Below are 21,546 nucleotides of genomic sequence, written 5' to 3' on the forward strand. Positions count from 1 at the left end.
GTCCTGCCTCTATTAACATTACAGAAAAAGCTATGATTTCTCCAGGGCAAATGCAAAACTGCTGGTAGTCTCATTTACATTACCTCTAAGTGACGTAAATATACACATATGATAGAATTGGCTTTTAGGGTAATTGCATGTGTTCAACCTCAAACCACTCATAGCAACACCCTTGTGACGCCACTGATGTTTTACGTAGTTTGTCATTTATATGGGTACAGTTACTGTGTCACCCTATTGTATTCTAGTGCTATTCATAGATCAGTGTCGTAGAAACCTGTGGAAGGCGCAAATGTAAGCAAAGCTTTGATGCCCAGCAAGTTACCCTTACCCTTAGGCACTAAGGCCCTGTACTTGACTGATAGCCAAGTGATACCCAGCAGGGGAGAAGAAATGTCTGACAACCATGGGGTAGCTATCCTTAAAGCACTATATCAAAAACATATTGATACCTAAGAATTCTGTAGGGAGTGTACCCATTTATTTTTTAGAGAGAGAGGGTACATTACTAAACAAATACACATAACCTCAGTGCAGGTGACAAGACATTTTCTGTGAAGTGTTTTTACACACAGAAAAATGGAGCCTTACTCCATAAAAAAGAGGAGGCGCTAAATTGCACCAAATTTTGGTGTACAAAATTGGTCTAAAGGAAGCAAAACCAGAGATTATAAAACAAGGTCTAACTATGCACCGAATTTATCATCCACTAAGAAGAAATAGCATCTAATATATTTCAATCTTGCCTAAATTTACCAGGTCATCCATTGGATATCTATATGGATGTCTAGACTTGTAAGTCGCTCCGTTTAGTAGGAAATGACGGATCTGAATACATGATGTACTTTATCTTTTACACTCAAACATGTGCATATCAGGAGCCACAAACAATGGACCCATGCTCTGTGTGATATCACAGTGTTAGGTCCGCGCTACACCAGTGACAATAGAAAAGACTAGCAAAGCTCGGGGAATGGAAACCATAGCTGTGTGTACGTGCCCATAGAAATACATGAGGATATGTGCCAACTATAACAACACTGATTATACCACGTCCCCAAACTATGTCCCTATGTGTGAGACCTTAGTGTCAGTTCTAATAATAAAGTAAATAGAGGACAATAAAGTGATGTAGCTTATTAACCCCAGAGGATAAATCTACTCACTAGTCTTACAATAGAAAAGTCTTTAAAGGCCAAAACATGCTTGTGTAGCTCAGAGCTTTGCCTTGCAGTCTTAAAGTACCAGTCACTCTGTCCTCTTATTTCGCCATTTACACTTGGTTTATTCTCTATATGGTTTTAATTTTGTTCTTTACATTTTTTTCAATATAAATACATTAGTCTTAAAGTGGCCATACACAACAGACTAAGGTCGGCTGCACCCTCCGATCCTAACAAGACCAAATCATTGTCCATGTTAGAAATGTAATAGGCATCCGCTCATGTGCGTTAAGCAAAAGAAGACTCGGACATGTTAAAGAAATTGTACCAAGTTAGAAAGTTAACTCTTATTTACCAGATAGCTAATAATAAGGTGATTGGTGAGGCTCCGACTGCTGAGTCCCGACTCAATAATGGGTGGAGAGGCAAGACTAGCATGCACCCTTACCACGCCATTTACTGTCCAAGTGAGTGCCAGAGATATCCCAGCATTGTGCTTAGCAATTTCTGAGATTTCTATTAGATTGGAAGAAGCAGCAGGACATATTCTCGACCTGCCATACCACCAGTTAGTTAGAATGAGGCAGGGGCGTAACTTGAGGGGGTGCAGTCTATGAGAAGACTATTACTATAAGCCATACATTATAGTTGGGGGCCTGGCACAGACTTTGCACTGTGGCCCATCAGCTTCAAGTTACGCCACTGGAATGACGGCAATCTCTGTTTTCGTGAACAATTGGGGTCTCAGCAGTCTAACCCTCACTATCACTTTACTTTCTGCTATCCCGTGGATAGGGGATAATTTCTTAACTTAGTACTACCCCTTTAAGTTTTAAAATACCTCCTTAGTCCCAATAGGGCATGACCCCCCACCCCACCAGCAGTGTTTGGCAGCTGCTTTCTCCTCTCTACTCATTGGAGCGTATGCACATTTGAACATGTGCATGACTATGAGAAGAGCAGACAAAAAAAGCTATCAACCAAATGCTCCCGCCATTGAATGTCTATGGCCACCTTTACACCCTTAAGATTTAAGACCCCCCTCACCGACAGGCTTACTCTTATTGACTAACAACAGATAAATGATATTTAATTTTTTTTTTTTTTGCTTTTCTTTATATTATTCATTATTTTTATCCCTTGCAGAGGTACTGCTGCTTTAAGACTCAGATTATTTCTTTGATGTGCCTTATTCCATTTTTACTTGAAGTACAGTATGTTTTCACTTGATGTTAAACCTGTGGTTCCATTTAGTCTAGTCTCTATTTTGTATTGTCCCTTGTGTATTAAGAGTGGTGACTATGTCATTGCAGGCTTTGTTTTTTCTATATATTCTATGCCAAAATGTACATGTCTATTTATAAGTCGGTTATATTTTTCATCATGATCATTCACTGTGAAAATCCTTTTGAGATTTATTCCAATAAGGCTAGAGCTTGCCAATGATTTTTACTTGTTAGAGGTACCCTGAACAAACCTGTTCTATGGTAATGGACATTTTCCATGATTGAATGTATATAAAGATTTGGGGAAATTCATCAATCTGTTAAGAACAGAATTCTGTCATAATGTGTGCCGATAAAATTGTCTTAAAGGGAACCTGTCAGTTAAACTAACCCACACTAACTAAACATGTTTTTAAAACTTCTGTCATACAGCAGTACAACTATGCCTATATTGTTCCTCACTATGCCTGAAAAGTTCCACAGTCCATTTGTAAAGGTGACTCGCCATCCATGTTCTTCTAGTCTCCAGTTTCCTGATTGAGAAGGGGCCTGCTTTCTCTTCAGCTCAGTGAGCACGGCTCAATGACCTCATTTCTGCACTGGCTGTGTGACTTACGGAAGAGAGGGGGTGAGATGGGTTGAAGAGAAATCTGCTCACCCCACCCTCAGGCATTTTCATCATGAAAAAGTTGGACACAGCTCTGAGGAAAGATAATAATCAGGCTCGCTTGGAGTAATTTGCAAAGATGGGTGTCAACTTTACAACTGTGGACTGTGGAACTTTTCAGGCATGGCGATTAACAATATAGGGATAGTTGTACTGTTGTAAAATAGCAGTTTTAGATGATGTGTTTAGTTAGTACTCTTTAGTTTTAGTGGCAGATTTCCATTAAATGCCATACACCATATTTATCAAAGGTTAAAGACTGTTTTAGACATGTTTACATCTAGTATGGCAAAAGGGTGTGGCATTACAAAAAGGAACATAGCTTTGCAGGAAAAGAGGCATACACCAAAAATTATTTTAAAGTGCCAGAATGTTGTCACAGTTTTCTGTCATAAACTAAACCAATTAATAAGAGATGCAAAATTAGACTAGAAGGTCATAAACACCAGCTTGAGCATCCAGCACCAGACACAGTGATAAATCCGGTGCAACATAAGACCGTCTAGTCTTACTTTGCAACACTTTTTAAAAATCTGCTACATTGAGTTATGGAAATTGTGCATGCCATCTGACTGATTCATTGTAGACAACACACAAAACAAAGAAAGGTTTAACAGAATGAGACATTGAGTAATAGATGCAGTCACAGAAGAGGATTCACTTGTGACATCTATACTAATTGTGATGAAGAGATAAAGGAAGTCATTGTTAAGCTCCGGCCTAATTGTTTTATTTATGTGACTTGTGCTGATTGTTGAAGCATTTTATTTATGGCAGAAATTGCCTTGGCAATTTATGGCAGAAACTTTTTTTGTCTTTTAAAAAAGTACCAATATTGGTTTACAAAATGGACCAATGCTCATCTTTCACTACTTAGCCCACCACTGCCTCAAACAACTCCTGCTGAACGGTTATGAGACAGCAGCAAACAATGTCAAATCTGCAATGTTCTATTAGCTTGAATGAGAAGTCCAGGTAAAAGTAATAAACTTTGCAATATATAGTATTTTATTGAGAAAAAAACACCTCTCTATCCAATTTATTTCTCCTTTCTTCTCCAGCAGTGAGCAGTGTCTCTGAAAGCCTTCTCCAGTTTGTACACAGCAGATAGCTTACGACAGGACACTTAAGCTTAGCTTTTAACATACCTGTAGAATATTTCGCTTGATAATTTAACTAAATCTTTAGAAACTTTATTAGATTCTTCGTATCCAGTGTTGGTCAGTGTAAGTACACAAGAAAGAAATCAATGTACATACGGGAGCAAAATGTCATGTAGACAACACCAGCTCCAACCACCCCGCCGGCGATCAATGCTGGTTCACTCCCCTTACTACGTTTTTTATACCCAGACTCAAAACAGATTTTTAAAATTAAAGTTCAGCCAAAATCGGTAAAAGTATAATCGATTATTTTGTGTGTAATATTCTAGTGATTGTACTCGCTGAGGGTGGTGACAGTGTTTTTATGGTTACTGCTATCTCATCAGTTCAGCAGCTGCTGGTCATGTTTGCCATTTACCTTAGAAAATTATAATTTGAAGGCATCTAAGTGTTAAAACATGGGCAAAGGTAAGTTATGTAAACCATGTGGGTCCATTTTACAACCAAAGTTTAGATTGGAGTTTCATTTCAAGAAATAAAATGTGGTGACCATTATAGTTCACTTCTCAGACAACTGTTATGTTACACTAGGGAGAGATTTATCATCAAGTTTCCGAGGTAAAACTGTTCTAGTTGCCCATGGAAACCAATTAGAGCTCAGCTTTAATTTTATAAACAGCTGTGGGGAAATGAAAGCTGAGCTCTGATTGGTGGCCATGGGCGACTACAACAGTTCTGCACTAAGAGACTTATGATAAATCTCCCCCTAAGGTTGTGGACCAGAAGGAGCCAAGTGGATTGATATATATCTATCTGAGGAAAAGAAAGGTGAATTGTATTTTATTTATTGAATCCTTGATTAGGAGTCCAGTGGGAGAGTCTGACTCTCTGGTATCTCTTTGTGAACACAGATATAAGCCGCCCACTAGACTCCTAAACTCAGAAAGTAGATGGATTACAAAAAAAAATATATGGAAAACTGCATATGTTTCCTCAGAACAAGATATTAATCTGTTCAGCTCCTCCTGCTCTATAACCTTCTGCGTGTAGATTGATGAGCACTATGACAGTAACAGGTTCCAGTTATTGCAATGGGGAAGGGGGTTGTGACAGGGCATTTGTAGCTCTTTAGATCAACTATTGGTAAGTACTTGATAATCTACTGAAACACAGAAGTGTATTAGTACAATGTATAAAAACGGTCTGAAGACCATAGGGATGATATAGGGATGATGTGGTACTAATACCCAAAGAGCTAATAACTTATCTATTTGACAGATCAATAACAGATTGATAAGGGTCTAAAACTTGAAACCTCAACAATCAGATGATTCTGGCACTCAAAACAACACAGCAAACAGAACAGGAAACTAATAATTTGTGTAGTGGCTGAGATGTGTTACTGCAGCTCACCTCCTATTCATTTGAATGGTTGCAGAGCTGCAGTTCCCTTGGCCGGCCACTACATAGAATTGAACGGAGTTACACTTCCCGCTTGGTTATTTGTGTTGATTCCAGTGGCAGAATCACCAAGAATCAGCTGATGTGTAGTCGTCATACGTGGGAAATATGTTATTACTATCATATTAGTATCCCACTAATTAGTACAAAAACATCTTTGAAGTGTAACTAAACCTTTAAAGCTAACTTTTTCAGAAATTAATAGAACTGATGTCAATTTTACACTTTGTCATATGCATGATCGAGTAAATCAGCTTCTCTGGGCCCTGTTTCTGCTCTTCCTCCTGTAGTGTGTATCTGAAAATATCAATGTATCTGAAAACTTTCTGTGTCTGTCCACTTAAGACAGATAAGGAGGCTAGTGATTAACTCTTTCCATACCTAGCGGATATTTCCCTTGATGATTCATCTCTCTGAGGAGACTAGACTATCTAGGGACTGTCTGTACGGAGATTAGTCATTAGACACTTTATGAGGTTCTTTTATCTCTCAGATGTCAGTGGATGCAGGACGGAAAGCTGATTTACATAAACTCCAGAAATATGAAAGAAAGGCACAGAAAAAATGTACAATATACTTAAAAGGACATCTACCACCAGGGTGGAGGATTGTAAACCAAGCACACTTACATACTGGAGTGTGCCCTCTCTGGTAGGATCCACTTTTCTTTAACTTCTAATACCGTTGTATTTAAAAATAAAAGATTTTAAAAATTATGCAAATGAGTCTGAGGGGCTCCAGGCTCCATTAAAACCTATGGATCCTGGAGCCTCTCAGGGTAACTTGCATAATTTTAAAATCCCTTTTTAAGTTAAAACCAGGCAATAAGAAACTAAAAGAAGAGCAGACTCTGGCAGAATGGGCACACAACAGTATGTCAGTGTGCTTGGTGTACAATCATTGACCCTGGTGGTAGATGCCCTCTAATAAAGTATATTACAAAGTACTATTAACATCTGCTCTATTCATTTATGCAATTTTGACATAAGTTTAGTTACACATCAAGCTCCAGCATTGTATATTATGGGAGTAAAACACACATATCATGAGAGGAAACAGATCACATTTGGAGTTAGATTACATACATGGCTGCTGTAGGATACATTACTGTCCATACAACAGTTTTTATTAATGCCACTAGGCAAATCTCTGAGAAGACTTTGTTATGTTGTTTTACGGATACAGACGTGAGATTGCTGATTTCTCTTCTTAAAGAACGATTCTTATCACATTTTAGCATTTTGCTAAAAGTTGCAGTTAACAGTCCGTCTCAACCCTTGGTATGTGTAATGCAGAACCTAACCATTCCATGATGGTATCACTGTTCTAGTCTGGAGGGCAAGATCAGGAGAGGAAGAGAACCAAACGCAGAGGAGACCTTTACTCCATACAGACTTCCCTGATTGTAGCTGCCCTGAAGAAGATGTTACCCATCGGTCTGAATATGTGCACCCCAGGGGACCAGGAACTGATATCGCTGGCAAAGTGTAGATACAGTCTTGTAAGTAAAAACATATTGATGATGGGGGGGGGGGTTTGGGAGGGAGGTTGGAATATTCCTTGAATTAATAACATGATATAATAGTTGGGAAATGTTAGCGAAAAGATCTGCATTCATTTCTATACAAATGATCTCCCCCTTGAATTGCCGGTGACGGCACACAGAGGCCATTATCATTTTGCATCGGCTACGAGCGTCACATTAGCATTGCTATTTTTATGGAGGGATAATTCAGTTTCTGAGTATGAAATCCCCCTTGCTTAGTGTTCCTGTACGGTAGATTTTAAATGGAGACATTATCCTCTCCTTTCATTCTGACAGCCACGCGTTTTGGGACTTCTATACATTGGTACGGGCTATAATAACCGATTGTGTCAAATAAATCGGTCCCTTTGTGTTGTATAATTAAACATTTATTTCCATTACTTTGTTATCTTAGAGTGGGGACTTATTTTTTTTATTTTATGGATCTAGTTTAATGAGCAGAATGGAAATGTAGAGGAATCAATGTGACGAAGCAGCTTGAGAGCGATTGCTATGGTTACAGATTCTGCCATGATAGGACTTTATTCGGTTACTGCCTGAACTCTTAATAACGTATCTGCTGATGCTGTCATCAATTAAGTTTTGTTTAGTCTGGGAGGAAAATGATGTGAAATACGTCTAGACAACCTATTCCCTACCATGGACAGCTCCCGCTCAAAAACTCCTTTGTTTGACTTCATTAAAGAAGGGCCAGTTACCACTTGCGTTTTTGCTTCCGTTTTACAGTTTCCGTTTTTCTTCCTAAGCGGATTGTAATTTATATAAATGTCTGGACAGATGCATCAGTAGTAAGGTGTCAGTTTTTTAACAGATATCTTCAATGGATCCGTTTAAGAAAACTGATACCTCGTGTCAGATTCAGTTCTTCATTATATTATAGCCCTCCGATCTACTATTTGCTCAAATAACGGAAGATATAAAAATGGACAATAAGGAAGCCTAATGCAATTTTGAAGTTAAATCCCGCGGTTTGTCCGAAACCGTTTGATCGTCCGACGGCCCGTCCCCCGATTTGTGTCGCATGAGGGCCAAAAACCCCTTTTAAATCCCTGTCCCAGTGGTGCAAAATGGAAATCGTCGGGATGTCGGAAGAAAGCGCAGTCCGCGGGGCCCTTAGTAAATTTTCCCCAGTGTCTTATCTGCAGGCAGCATGTTATAGAGCAGGAGATGCAAAACAGATTTTACACAGTGTCCTATATGCAGGTAGCATGTCATAGAGCAGGAGAGTCAGGACAAATTGTAGATAGGGTCCTATCTGCAGGTAGCATGTTATAGAGTAGAAGGTGCAGAACAGATTGTACATAGTGTCCTATCTGCAGGAAGCATGTTACAGCAATGAAAGTTTAAGATGAGCATGGACCAGTGCTGTAGTAAAATGTTATTAGATTGTGTAGTAAACACTTCCCATAATAGAAGAAATCAGTGATAAGGCCATACACCAATGCAGTGTCTTTTTATTACAGAAAGATACAGACGAGGAAGTTAAAGATCACCTGCGCAGTAACCTACATTTGCAGGAAAAGGTAAGTGATACTATAAAATCACAGATATATGATGACAATCCTTCATAATATTGGGTGCACAGCTAGATTAATAATCAGGGAACATAGAGACAGGCTCGGTTACATAACATATTTTAAATAAAATATCCAATTATAGAATCTTTTTTGCCTCTGTAAAGTTATGCACACCCGCACATATTACCTATTGCTTAGCCTATTGATCTACTAATGTGATTCCTCTTTTCTTTCTGCCCAAGCACACCTTGGCTTTGCCGCTTTAGTTCTCCGGGCATCCATCTTTCATCACGTCTGCCAGCGTTTATTATAGAGCTCCACTTGAACGAGCGGCAGAGATGATTAAACACTTTGTAATCATTCATTTTCGTGATTTTTCTCCTCTCACGGTGACTCCGCGGCCTGTGCCGGGTGGTGGCGGAGCGCTGATCACTTTAGCTCCTCTGATTTTAAATGTCTTTTTTGACATACACCTGGGTCCAATTAATTTGCTGTTCCCCCCCGCTCATCCCCTACAAATTATCCCTGATTGTCTTCATTTAGAGCTAATTGGTGTTAGCAAATCTGTAGTTAAGACGAGTTAGGGAGCCCCTCAGTCTTGTCTTGTCCTACACATTTTGAACACTGACCTTGTCTTTGTTTCCTCCCTGATAGTCTGAAGACCCTGCGGTGAAATGGCAGCTCAATCTCTACAAGGATATACTGAAAAGTGAGGAAGCTGACCCCGAGAAAGCTGTAGAACGTGTGCAGAAAATCTCTGCCGCCGTCTTCCATCTTGAACAGGTACAACGTCCTCTTCCATGCGACATATGGAATCAGTACTCGATTAGAGATGAACCATATTGACCCGCCATACACTATTCTCTGTCTGATATTTGCACTTGTACTACAGGTGGAGCAGCCCTTGAGGTCTAAGAAGGCTGTCTGGCACAAGCTGCTGTCGAAGCAGAGGAAAAGAGCGGTTGTGGCGTGCTTTCGCATGGCTCCATTGTACAATCTGCCAAGGTTAGACCCTGGAGATGTGTCCTATTTCTTTCTTTGTCATTACTGTTGAGCCTGAAGCTTACTAGGGGATCTGGGTGTCCTTCTGTGAATGATCTTTGCTACAGAATAACCTGACATGCAACGCTCTCTCTGCTTTGTTCCTATGCTGTGTTGTGGTAATGTAGCGATTTGCATTTTACCATGTTGAGAACTTGTTCTTTGCCTAAAGCCATGCTATTGGAATGCTTAAATCTTAAACGACGGGGGAAAAGCCCATTCTGTTATCATATATAGTGTATCAGAAAAACCCAACTTTAGGTAGTAGAGCAGGAGTGTATAACTGGTTTTGGTCCACATGTTCATTTTATAAAGATTTAATGGGATGGAACAAACGTTGGTTAATTAAAAAATTTAGGAAAGGGATATAGTTACAGGGAACATTATAAAACAATTATAATTATTTTAAGCTCTGCTTCATTGTCCCATAATTTTGTAGTTAATTTAGGAGATAACAACAAGCAGGAGGACACACTACTGTTGTGGTATGTGTATAATGTCTACACTGAAGTGATGGACTCTGCTTGAGAGAACAAAGTACACAAAGTTTATGTCCGTTAACGTTCCGTTATTGTAAGGGAAGGGGGTCAAAAATATTTTGGCAACTATAATGTCCATACCCAAACTTTGCCAAATGCATTGCGGCAATGGCACAGACTGACCCCTCTGTGATGTGATCACAGGTTAGCATTTAGAAAGTCTATAGCGTCACGTAGCTGAACCTGTAATAGGGGAATTATAGAATATTACGTTATGTAAGTGACCAAAGGATCCCACAGTCCCATTGTTGGGGGGGGGGGGGATGGAAAAAAGATTTACTCAGGAACAAAAACCCAAAATGAACCCTCCTTTTTTCCTTTCAAACCGTTTTCTTACAGATTGTTTTACAACAAGTCAAAACTACATATAATGCTATCCCCATAGTCACAATATGATTTCAATATTAAATTAACATATCATATATAATTACCGTACATATAGATAGTTAGGTAGGTAGATAGATAGATAGATAAATCCTGTTGGCCACACAATGGGTGCCATGAAAATTTAAACTTTGCTCACAAAAAACAAGACCTCATAAATCTACCTAGGAATTAATCTTTACTGCATTCAAACTCAGATGCAAACATCAATGGTAGAATTTTTAATTATTACACTTCCCTTTCCAAATGATGTGTATAATATTGCCATTAAAAACACAACCAAGCCCATAAAATTCTAACTTTTATATGGCTTTGTTGGTATACAGTTTAAATTTCTAGTACTTGGATTTGCTTACTGTCCAAAATATTTACATAGCTATAGGTATAGTTGATCACAATGTGCAATGTATGAGTACAGTGGAGAGTAAATAGCCCTATAGGTATTATCAGTTCCTTCATGTTTATTCCTTTAGCTGAATGAGTTAATATTTTAGTTTTTCTTTGAAAGGCAAAAAAACCCTTCAAACTGCTAAAAAAATATATACCGTATATACTCGAGTATAAGCCGACCCGAGTATAAGCCGAGGCCCCTAATTTTACCACAAAATACTGGGAAAACCTATTGACTCGAGTATAAGCCGAGGGTGGGAAATGCATTGGTCACAGCCTCCCCAGTATATAGCCAGCCAGCCCCTGCCCCAGTGTATATAGCCAGCCAGCCCCTGCCCCAGTGTATATAGCCAGCCCCTGCCCCAGTGTATATAGCCTGCCAGACCATGCCCCAGTGTATATAGCCTGCCAGATCCTGCCCCAGTGTATATAGCCTGCCAGACCCTGCCCTAGTGTATATAGCCTGCCAGACCCTGCCCCAGTGTATATAGCCTGCCAGACCCTGCCGGACAGATCACACAGAAGATATACAGGGGTCACCGGAAAGGTGAGTTTAGATATATTTATTTTTTTTGACTCGAGTATAAGCCGAGTTTGGGTTTTTCAGCACATTTTTTGTGCTGAAAAACTAGGCTTATACTCGAGTATATAAGGTATATTTCCATCCGACTTAATCGTAAAAAGTATAGATATTCTTTATGACAGATCATATTTTAAGCTATATCAGAGATAGATGGATGGTTTCATCGGTGACAGGTCTACGGGTGATTGCTTTCCAGAGACAGGGAAAGGAAATACAGTGGCAATGACGTTTCCCAACACTGCTTTATGTATATGTGTGATATATGCATGAAAGGCATACATGAATGTATGCAGAAGAGGTGCATGCGTCATGTATGCTGATATGAGAATTCATGCATAAATTGACTTGCACATGCATATAGACACCAGATATGGATTAATAAGATATGGCAGAATACTCAGATGGTCTTGACTGTATGTATTAAGGTAGCATATAACTCTGTTACAGCTTCCTCCATAGTCCAAATATGATTATGCAGCATAAATGTAAAGCTGTGATTTCTGCTGAATGAGTTGACATGCTGTAGCAGAAATGTAATATTGATGGACGTCTTTATAGGGCTTATTTTTATTTCTGCCACAGGCCTGTCATCTGGTAAAGCGGTAAAACTGTGCAATGTTTTCCTAGATTTTTACATCAATGACTGAATATTTACCCTTGATATTTGGTTATTGGTATGGCACTTGGCTGCTTCTGGCTGCACTGAAGTTTTATTCTCTATTCAGTGCAGTGTTAAAGGAAATCTACCACCAGGATGAAGGATTGTAAACCAAGCACACTGACATACTGGTGTGTGCCCCCTCTGGCAGGATCTGCTCTTCTTTTAGCTTCTTATGACCTTGATTTAAAAAAAAAAAATGCTTTAAAAATTATGCAAATTTACCTGAGGGTCTCCAGGCTGCATTGACAGCTATGAAGCCATGAGCACCTCATGTTAATTTGCATACTTTTTAAAGCCAATTTTGGTAAAACAAGGACATAAGAAGCTAAAAGAAGAGCAGATCCTGCCACAGTGGGCACACACCAGTATGTCAGTGTGCTTGGCTTACAATCCTTCATCCTGGTGATAGATTTCCTTTAAAGTGTATCTCCTAATAATCTTCTGTTAGTATAGATCGGTTAGTATAGAATTCAGTCCCTAAATTCATGTTTTAATATATATTTAAAATGAATGCACTATTGAGGTTGCACACTCTATAGAGCAGAAAAGGAAATTGAAAGAGGTTGGCCACTCATACCAAACTTTATATATAAGAGTGATTACATGCTGTCTGTAGAGGTAACTTACTAGTTAATATAGAGCTGTGATTACTGCAGCATCTGCCCTTACTAGTAATGCAAAGAAATACATGCAGTCTGTAGAGGTAATTTACTAGTTAATATAGACCTGCGATTACTGCAGTATCTGCACTTACTAGTAATTCAGTCTGTAGAGGTAACTTACTAGTTGATATAGACCTGTGATTACTGCAGTATCTGCACTTACTAGTTGTGCAGTCTGTAGAGGTAATTTACTGGTTAATATAGACCTGTGATTACTGCAGTATCTGCACTTACTAGTAATTCAGTCTGTAGAGGTAACTTACTAGTTGATACAGACCTGTGATTACTGCAGTATCTGCACTTACTAGTAATTCAGCCTGTAGAGGTAACTTACTAGTTGATATAGACCTGTGATTACTGCAGTATCTGCACTTACTAGTTGTGCAGTCTGTAGAGGTAACTTACTAGTTGATACAGACCTGTGATTACTGCAGTATCTGCACTTACTAGTAATTCAGCCTGTAGAGGTAACTTACTAGTTGATATAGACCTGTGATTACTGCAGTATCTGCACTTACTAGTAATTCAGCCTGTAGAGGTAACTTACTAGTTGATATAGACCTGTGATTACTGCAGTATCTGCACTTACTAGTTGTGCAGTCTGTAGAGGTAACTTACTAGTTGATACAGACCTGTGATTACTGCAGTATCTGCACTTACTAGTAATTCAGTCTGTAGAGGTAACTTACTAGTTGATACAGACCTGTGATTACTACAGTATCTGCACTTACTAGTTGTGCAGTCTGTAGAGGTAACTTACTAGTTGATACAGACCTGTGATTATTGCAGTATCTGCACTTACTAGTTGTGCAGTCTGTAGAGGTAACTTACTAGTTGACATAGACCTGTGATTACTGCAGCATCTGCGCTGATTCAGTCAACCAGTTGCTACAGTGTGTACACAAGGTAGAGTGGCACATGTGATATGTATCGGGTTCGGTACTATTGTATATCAAGAGCTGATAGATTTTTTTTTACCGGAGGTACACTGAAAGCCAATGTTATAGCATCAGTGAGGTGATCCTGTAGGTACTCTCTTAGCATTGACCTCTAGGTTATATTCCAGTCTGGCTGTAGTGCAGTGTAAATATGCATGTGCAATACCTATTTACGCATAAAGTGAACCTTAACTTTCTTTATCCTGTGTTTGTTTTCTTTACATTGGCCGATTCTTATCCTTTATAATGGTAGGATAAGAATGTGTTTTCTTCCAGTCATGTCCAATACCAATAGGTTCCTTCTTATGTTCATTTTCTTTTTTGCTTCAAAATGTCATTTAATATTTGTGAATTTGTCCTTGTGTTGCTGGCGCTTGAATAAAAAAAACCCTGTATGCTTTTCTTCAGACACAAAATTAACAATTTCTTCCTGAGCTCCTACCAACGTATTTGGCTGGAAAAAGTACATGAGAACTCAGACTATGACAGTCTAATACTCGTGTTAACGGTAATGTAACTTGTGGCTACACCTGTCTTTGTGCACACAAGTACTCCACCCAAGCCATGATGTGATGTTTTCATTGGCTTGTGCAAGTTTGCTGAGAGATTCTGATTGGTCAGATTTCTAGTGCCTTACATCTCTTGGGGGGGGGGGGGGGGGGTAATGGGAAGGGATAGTAATAGTCCAATTTTTGATCTTAATTGAAAATCATATATAGTGATATAAAAAAAAAAATGGAACACAAATCTTTTGAGTTTGAAGTCACTCTGACCAATCGGGGGATCCCAAATTGTACAAGAATCCAAACCCTACTAATCATGAGCCACCTGAACATTTATATTTTATGTTCTTTTGTACCCCTCTTGATCCCACTTTCACCCCCTCCCAGGCACCGTTCTATTAACCTCTTCCTCCATGGTTATCAGAGATTTTGGATAGCAACAGAGGAAAATACCTTTGAGGAGGCACTAATTCAAGATTTGGCTGTAAGTACGGGATTAGACACAGTTTGGCTTTAAACGCTAAATAATTACTACAGCTTATCGATGACTTTTGAAAAAGAAATTGCAAAAGGGTGCATCTTACACAGCTTTTAAAGAAAGCCCATCCTTAACCATACGTGATACCCATCTACCGTGATTGATATCCTTAATTAATGGAACTAAGCTTATATTACGTCATGAGGGATATTCCTAACTTTATTTAAAATCATTGTTAAATTTTGCTGAAACTTAAATTAGAAGGTTACACATAACGGATGTCATTGTTTGATTTTGTGTTGAGGACATTTCCATTCATTGTTGGATAATAAGAGATGTTTAGATTGACCTCTTTTCTGTTGTAACTATACAAAAAACTTATTGCAGCCCGATATTAAATAATGCACATATAACAGCCAACACAAAATTAGAACCCAAAGAGATGGGGAAAAAATTATATGTCAGTAAAAGTATAGAAGTCACCAATGAAATATTTCCCTTCTGTTGTCGACGTTCCTCCAACCAATGGAGAAGAAAGAATCAGATCAAGTACATAACCTCCCTGTAAGCAGAGCAACAGAGTAGGGATTCACAATCTTCACTTCTTTTGACGGAAAAACGCTGACCGCTAAGTTCTTCTCTTAAAATCCAAGCTCAAGTGCATCCATCTAAAGATACCTCCAAGAACAAAGATCTAGTCTGAGAGGTCTGCTGTTGTGACAGCAACTCATTGTATACACAGGTATATACACAGGTATAGTGTATAAAATGTATTATACTCACAAACAAGCAATAAAAATGACCTTTAGAACCATAAAAACATCAAGTTTAGTTGTCCCCGGCATCGGAAACTCCCACCTGACTCGAGAGTTTGGTCTTTTTCGGCTTCCTCCGAGGCGTATGCAGTCCACCATAGTTGCACTCTTTTATACTCCATACTGAACTCCTTAAACATACAATCAGATATAATCTTAATGTGATAACCAATCTCTGAATCTCTGTTAAGAAACCTATTATAATGCAGAGGTATTGAGTGATCACTTTTTATAATATTTCTAAAGTGTTCATTAATCATAAATTCATTTAAATTTCCGACAAGTCCTTCCCACATATCTGAAACCACAGGGACATATCAACATGTATATGACGATTCCTAAAGCAATTGATATTAAGACACTTATGTTCATCTGACGAGCACAATTTAGTTATTCCTTGTGTTGCTCTTTGAAACCTGCATCCTTACATGCTTTGCACTTTAAACATAAAACAAACTTTCTGATCGAAAGACCTTATAATTTTTTTATATCTACTTTTTCTTACCATCTGGTTATGTACTATTTCATCTTTAATACATTTTGTTCTCCTGTGAACTATCTTCCGTTTTTCTGGTAGTACATGTCCTATTACTGTATTATGTCGGAGAATAAACCATTTTTTATTTATAATCTGACATATTGGGGCAGATTTACTTACCCGGTCCATTCGCGATCCAGCGGCGCGTTCTCTGCGGTGGATTCAGGTCTTCCGGCGATTCACTAAGGCAGTTCCTCCGACGTCCACCAGGTGTCGCTGCTGCGCTGAAGTCCGCTGAGGTCCGCCGGAGTTCACGAGCCGTTGCTGGATGAAGGTAAGCGTGTGTCCAGCGACACTTTCTTTTTTTAAATGCGGCGTTTTTTCCGAATCTGTCGGGTTTTCGTTCGGCCACACCCCCGATTTCCATCGCTTGCATGCCGGCGCCAATGCGCCACAATCCGATCGTGTGCGCCAAAAACCCGGGGCAATACAGGAAAAATCGGCGCAAATCAGAAATTTTCGGGTAACACGTCGGGAAAATGCGAAGCAGGCCCTTAGTAAATGACCCCCATTGGGTTAGAAAATTTATTGTAATCAGTAATAAAAGGAATCTTTATCCCTACTCCTTTGCTCTGTTTACCGGGAGGTTTTGTGTTTGATCTTATAATTCTTTCTTCCCCATTGGTTGGAGGAACATCGACAAGAGGAGGGACATTTTTCGTTGATGACTTTCATATTTTCTTTTGTAGACCATCAAAGTTGTTACTTTTATCCTTTTACTAGATTAAACCATCAAGGATATAGATGTAGCTCCAGTTGCCTCTATAGGCAACTGAAGTTCACAGATTCTGTTTCGACCAAAGGCTTGAAGAAGACCTTCCCTAACTCCAACACACCTTCAACGGGTGTGTCTAATTCTTTCTTTTAATCTTTACCTTTACTGTTCTTACCTGACAGTGTAGAACCTGATTAATATATTATAGGCAATAAATAATGATGGAGGCTAAAGAAAACATTTCAGCTGTGCCAAAATCTATGGAGGGCCACCAGAAGGATGCAAAGAGGTGGATATAGTGGAGGTGGTAAAGGGTTCTAAATCTGATTTCTAGTCACTTTATCTAGATGAGACATTTAGTTTATATTGTAGGTTGTTGTTTAAAGGATTTGCCCACTTTCAGCAACTAATTCATATTGTGTGTTTAATGAAAAGTTATACAATTTTAAAATTGTAAAATTAATTTCTGTATAAATTCCTCATGGTTGTCTAGATCTCTGCTTGCTATCATTAACCCATGTTCAAATCAGTAGAAAAACGGATATTCTAGATGAGGGCTTTGCTTAGTTACTGTGGTGATTTTTTGGATTCCTTCTTTGGACTTTTATTAAATATGTCCAGTGCTGGTTACGAGCACCTGCTTCTAGTCTCCTGGGCTTTACTGACCTGCAAAATAGCACCAACTATTCTATCACCTAGATACAAGAAGTTCTAGGAAATGGAAATGATCTACTAAGCATGTGTGACCACCAACAATAACACATTAGGTGGACATTCCTAAAGGAAATCAAATTGACTTTAAGAGACAACATCAATAGTATATGACAATGTTATTTAGCAACTCACAATGCTAACATTTGAGCAAGCATTATGTTTTGCAAGATATAACAGTAAGTTAATATTATTTAATAGGCAACACCTTTAAATTATTTATATGGTGGGCCTATGTTACGCTTGTTATGTAGACACATATTATTCTGCTAGGTGAATATTATAAATGAGTTCACTACTGCAGTCCAATGTATGTCCTATATTACCAACTATGGTAAAAGATATTACCGTAATATCATTATTATTAATTGCGCAATTATTTGCGCCCATATAGGCGCAATAGTATAATAAATTGGGCGCAAACATCTGTAAGGAGGGGAAATGTAATGACAAATAGGGCACAACAACACACAGCGAATTGAGACATAACATTCCAAAAAAGCGCAAAATAGGGTCAAAACAGCCATTATGCAGCAAAAAGGTGAAAAAACACCAACGACAAGAAAGAAAAAAAAGATAAACGATCCCCCCCCCCATGAATGCAAGTACCCCATACAGTACAGAAGACTCCTTTGTAGCTGTAGGAGTCCCTGCACTCCGGCGTACAAAGCCTTGAGATCATGTATTTCCACAGCCAACATGGAGTATGCACAGGAATGGACCGATTTCTGTTGCAGTTATGCAAATTAGCTCTCAAAAAATAACATTTTAATAATTTCTTTTGTACATTTTTTCATTGTCAGAAAGGTGAGGGTAAAAAATGGCTACCATCCACAATATCGGAAATATGTGTGAAGTCAGTGCAGCTGAGTGAAGCTTTAAAAGTTGTGTAAGATGCTAACATTTGTTCTCTATTATACCTTATTACAGACTTAATACAACTGATGCCAATTTCTAGTTTATTTTGACCCTTGATGTTATCTCTGACCTGTAATCCTTTGTTTTCTCTCTTTTCATTTTCACACTTCTGTTGCAGCTCAGCCAGTATGACTGGTTCCCTGTATGTATCTTGACCAGTTGACTTTGCCCCTGGCTTGATAAGTCATGAGAAAAGTTAATTTGACGCTCAGGGCCGGAGCCAACTGTTTTGTTCTGTTCTTAATACCAAGTACATTACTGTTTACCTCCTGGAACCATATGCTGTGCCCGCTCCATTATCCATTCCCATCTCCTCCATACATTTGCCCTGTGCACTACCCTGCATGCCCTGCATGTCCACAAACATACTGTCCTTTATGGTGTTATTACAAAATGAAAACATTCAGTAAGTTGGTTTCAGTTCTTCTTTCAATGAATCCGTCTTATTTTACCTTTGTCAAAAATTGACCGTCTCCAGCAGGACAGTCACATATAGTATCAGGACGAAAAGAGCTGGACTCGAGATGACACTGAGACATCTTTCTTCCAGACCAGCAGATCTCCTTCTGCCATCATGCATCTCTCTTTAGTAAAAATAATAGCAAATTAGCAAAAAGTGGAAGAGTGTGCCAAAGGGAAGAACAATCTCAAATCTCAGAAGAAGTATTCCTGTTTTTAATGAAACATTGGTTGTATCTAGAGATGAGTGAATCTATTCATTGGTTTGTAGATTCAGAATGAATTTCCCATTTATCCAGGCACCAAATCTGTCTCCCTTTGAAAATGGCACCACTGTCATTCATCCCAGAGCTTAGGGAGGGGAAAATAAAAATCTCGTTATAAATTAACATAACGAGATAGGAGGTTTTTATGAAAAAAATCAACGTTTTAGGGGTTATGTCGATTTTTAGAACTTCTAATTGTTTTTTAGTTGTATATTATAAATATGTCTTTTATCAGTGTGTTTTATCTTATGTGTATGTCTTATTTTATGGTTTTTATGGTCTGTCTATTTCTACAACAATTAGAGCAACATCGTATTTCTCTTAGTCGATTCTTGTATTATTCACTCATCTCTAGTTATATGCAATCATTTGGCCCCAATGCTGGGATAAAAGCCTTATGTCTGTTGCTTGTAATGAATGTTAGTATCGGGAGGCATGTCTATTGGGAGGGTCAAGAACACCAAAGTATGTAGACATTATATAAGCATGAAGCCCTGGGTGAAGTAAAGCCAATCTACACATATTTCTTTCTTGTTCCTGATTGAATAGGGCTACCCCTTAGAGCTGAAAGCCATTTTTGTCTGGTTTCTTCCGTAATTTAGTCCCACGTACCCGTGGCCTAAACGTGAACACGCCCCTTCAAATAAAAAATATATGTATCCTCTATAACAGTGATGGCGAACCTTTTAGAGGCTGAGTGCCCAAACTGTGACCCAAACACCCCCTTATTTATTGCGAGGTGCCAAACAAAAAGTAAAGCAGTAACTTATTGCTCCCTGTTCTTCAACAACTTTCGATCGTATTGGCCTCCTAAGGACAAGATAGAAAATTTGCATCATTTTGGCTTCTTTCCAGTTTCCCTCTGTACACAGAGAATTGTGGGGCCATTAGAAGGTCCTCCAAAGATAATTCGGCCCTGTCTACTACTTCTCCCTCTTCCTACAGTGCCAAGTGTCCTGTCTTTGAGTCCGGTCTTGTGTGCTAGGGGGATGGCCTGGGTGCCCACAGAAAGGGCTCTGAGTGCCACCTCTGGCACCCGTGCCATAGGTTCGCCACCACTGCTCTATAATATACCAAACCTAGAACAGTAATTTTACATTACTTGGTTTTATGCTGTTACTTTGTTATTCCTCCTTCCATTTCCAAATAGATTATCACTATTCTCTTATGGGTGCGTCCCATCAGAATGTCAGCATTGATTGGACACCATCAGACTGTGCTGGGACACACCCTAAGGCCCCTTTTACACAAACATTGTTGGGACCGATATCCAGTCCCACAATTTGTGGATGGATATCGATCCCCATATTAAACCGTCCACGGGAACAAGGTAGAGCATGCTATATCTTTTACCCTATGTACGGCCGGCCATTATGCCGAGCTATAGAGAGGGGAGGAGTGAGCAGCGTTCACCCCTCCTCTCTCCAGTGTGTGGCTGTATATAAACCGGGAAAGCATACATCCGTGTGAAAGGGGCCTACCTGGTAAAACCCGCTTGTCATATAATCCACAAACTTCAAATAAGAATATGGTAATAGAAAAGAATAATAATCATGCAAAGTTGCATAAAACAAACTTTAAAATAAACTCCCTATGGAATACAATGATCTACTAAGACACTTCTTGTTAATAGAAAGTGCCACAAAATACCTAATAATTGAATCACGGGCATGTTTGTCAAAATAAAAACTTTATATTTTTCTGTCGCTAGATCTTGTAAAGAGCAGACATTATATTGGAGTTTTTCCTAATAGACTTAACTATTCCCATCATTCATTTTTCACCATTAACAATTATATTAGATATTTGTTCTCTACTTAATGAACTGCTCCTACAAACTGACAGTTCCGCATTTATTAGAAACCTTTCATTATTAATGTAAATTAGATTTCAGGTAATCAACTGTAAATTAATTATTAAAGCCTGTTGCTTTTGAAAATGTGAGCACTTAGATGGGATTGCAGTTAACCCTTGCAATTCTAATCATCATCACAAATATGTTAATATAAACAATACATACAGATATAATCCTGTTTGCAGTGTTAATGCCGGAGTTGTACAATTCTAGAAGTATAGGGTTTTATAACTAATTATGACCTTGTAGAATCATATTCTTGTTACCTTTATCAGAGATTTGCTCTGCAGGTTTAACAGGTCAAAAAAGAACCAGTTTTAGAACGTATTCACGAGAAATTTAGGGCAACGGGAGATTTATCATACACCAGCGCCCATGTGATGGCTAGTGATGGAGGTCGCGCCCCT

General features: G+C 38.8%; 1 protein-coding gene across 15 annotated transcripts in view; it reads left to right on the plus strand.

Annotated features, from left to right (window-relative positions):
- Positions 1-21,546, plus strand: part of RYR3 (ryanodine receptor 3) — a 434,191-nt gene that overhangs the window by 336,160 nt on the left and 76,485 nt on the right. For 9 of the 15 annotated variants that reach the window (XM_072115452.1, XM_072115457.1, XM_072115459.1 and 6 more), the window contains 5 exons: positions 6,951-7,121; positions 8,630-8,689; positions 9,338-9,466; positions 9,576-9,688; positions 14,290-14,389. In XM_072115452.1, the coding sequence (XP_071971553.1) occupies positions 6,951-7,121; positions 8,630-8,689; positions 9,338-9,466; positions 9,576-9,688; positions 14,290-14,389 (573 nt within the window). Of the gene's footprint in view, positions 1-6,950; positions 7,122-8,629; positions 8,690-9,337; positions 9,467-9,575; positions 9,689-14,289; positions 14,390-14,771; positions 14,869-21,546 lie in introns of all 15 variants that reach the window. The other 6 variants (XM_072115453.1, XM_072115458.1, XM_072115462.1 and 3 more) reach the window with 1 other exon arrangement.

This window comes from Engystomops pustulosus, chromosome 7, assembly GCF_040894005.1.
Source record: "Engystomops pustulosus chromosome 7, aEngPut4.maternal, whole genome shotgun sequence".
NCBI classification, from domain to species: Eukaryota; Metazoa; Chordata; class Amphibia; order Anura; family Leptodactylidae; genus Engystomops; species Engystomops pustulosus.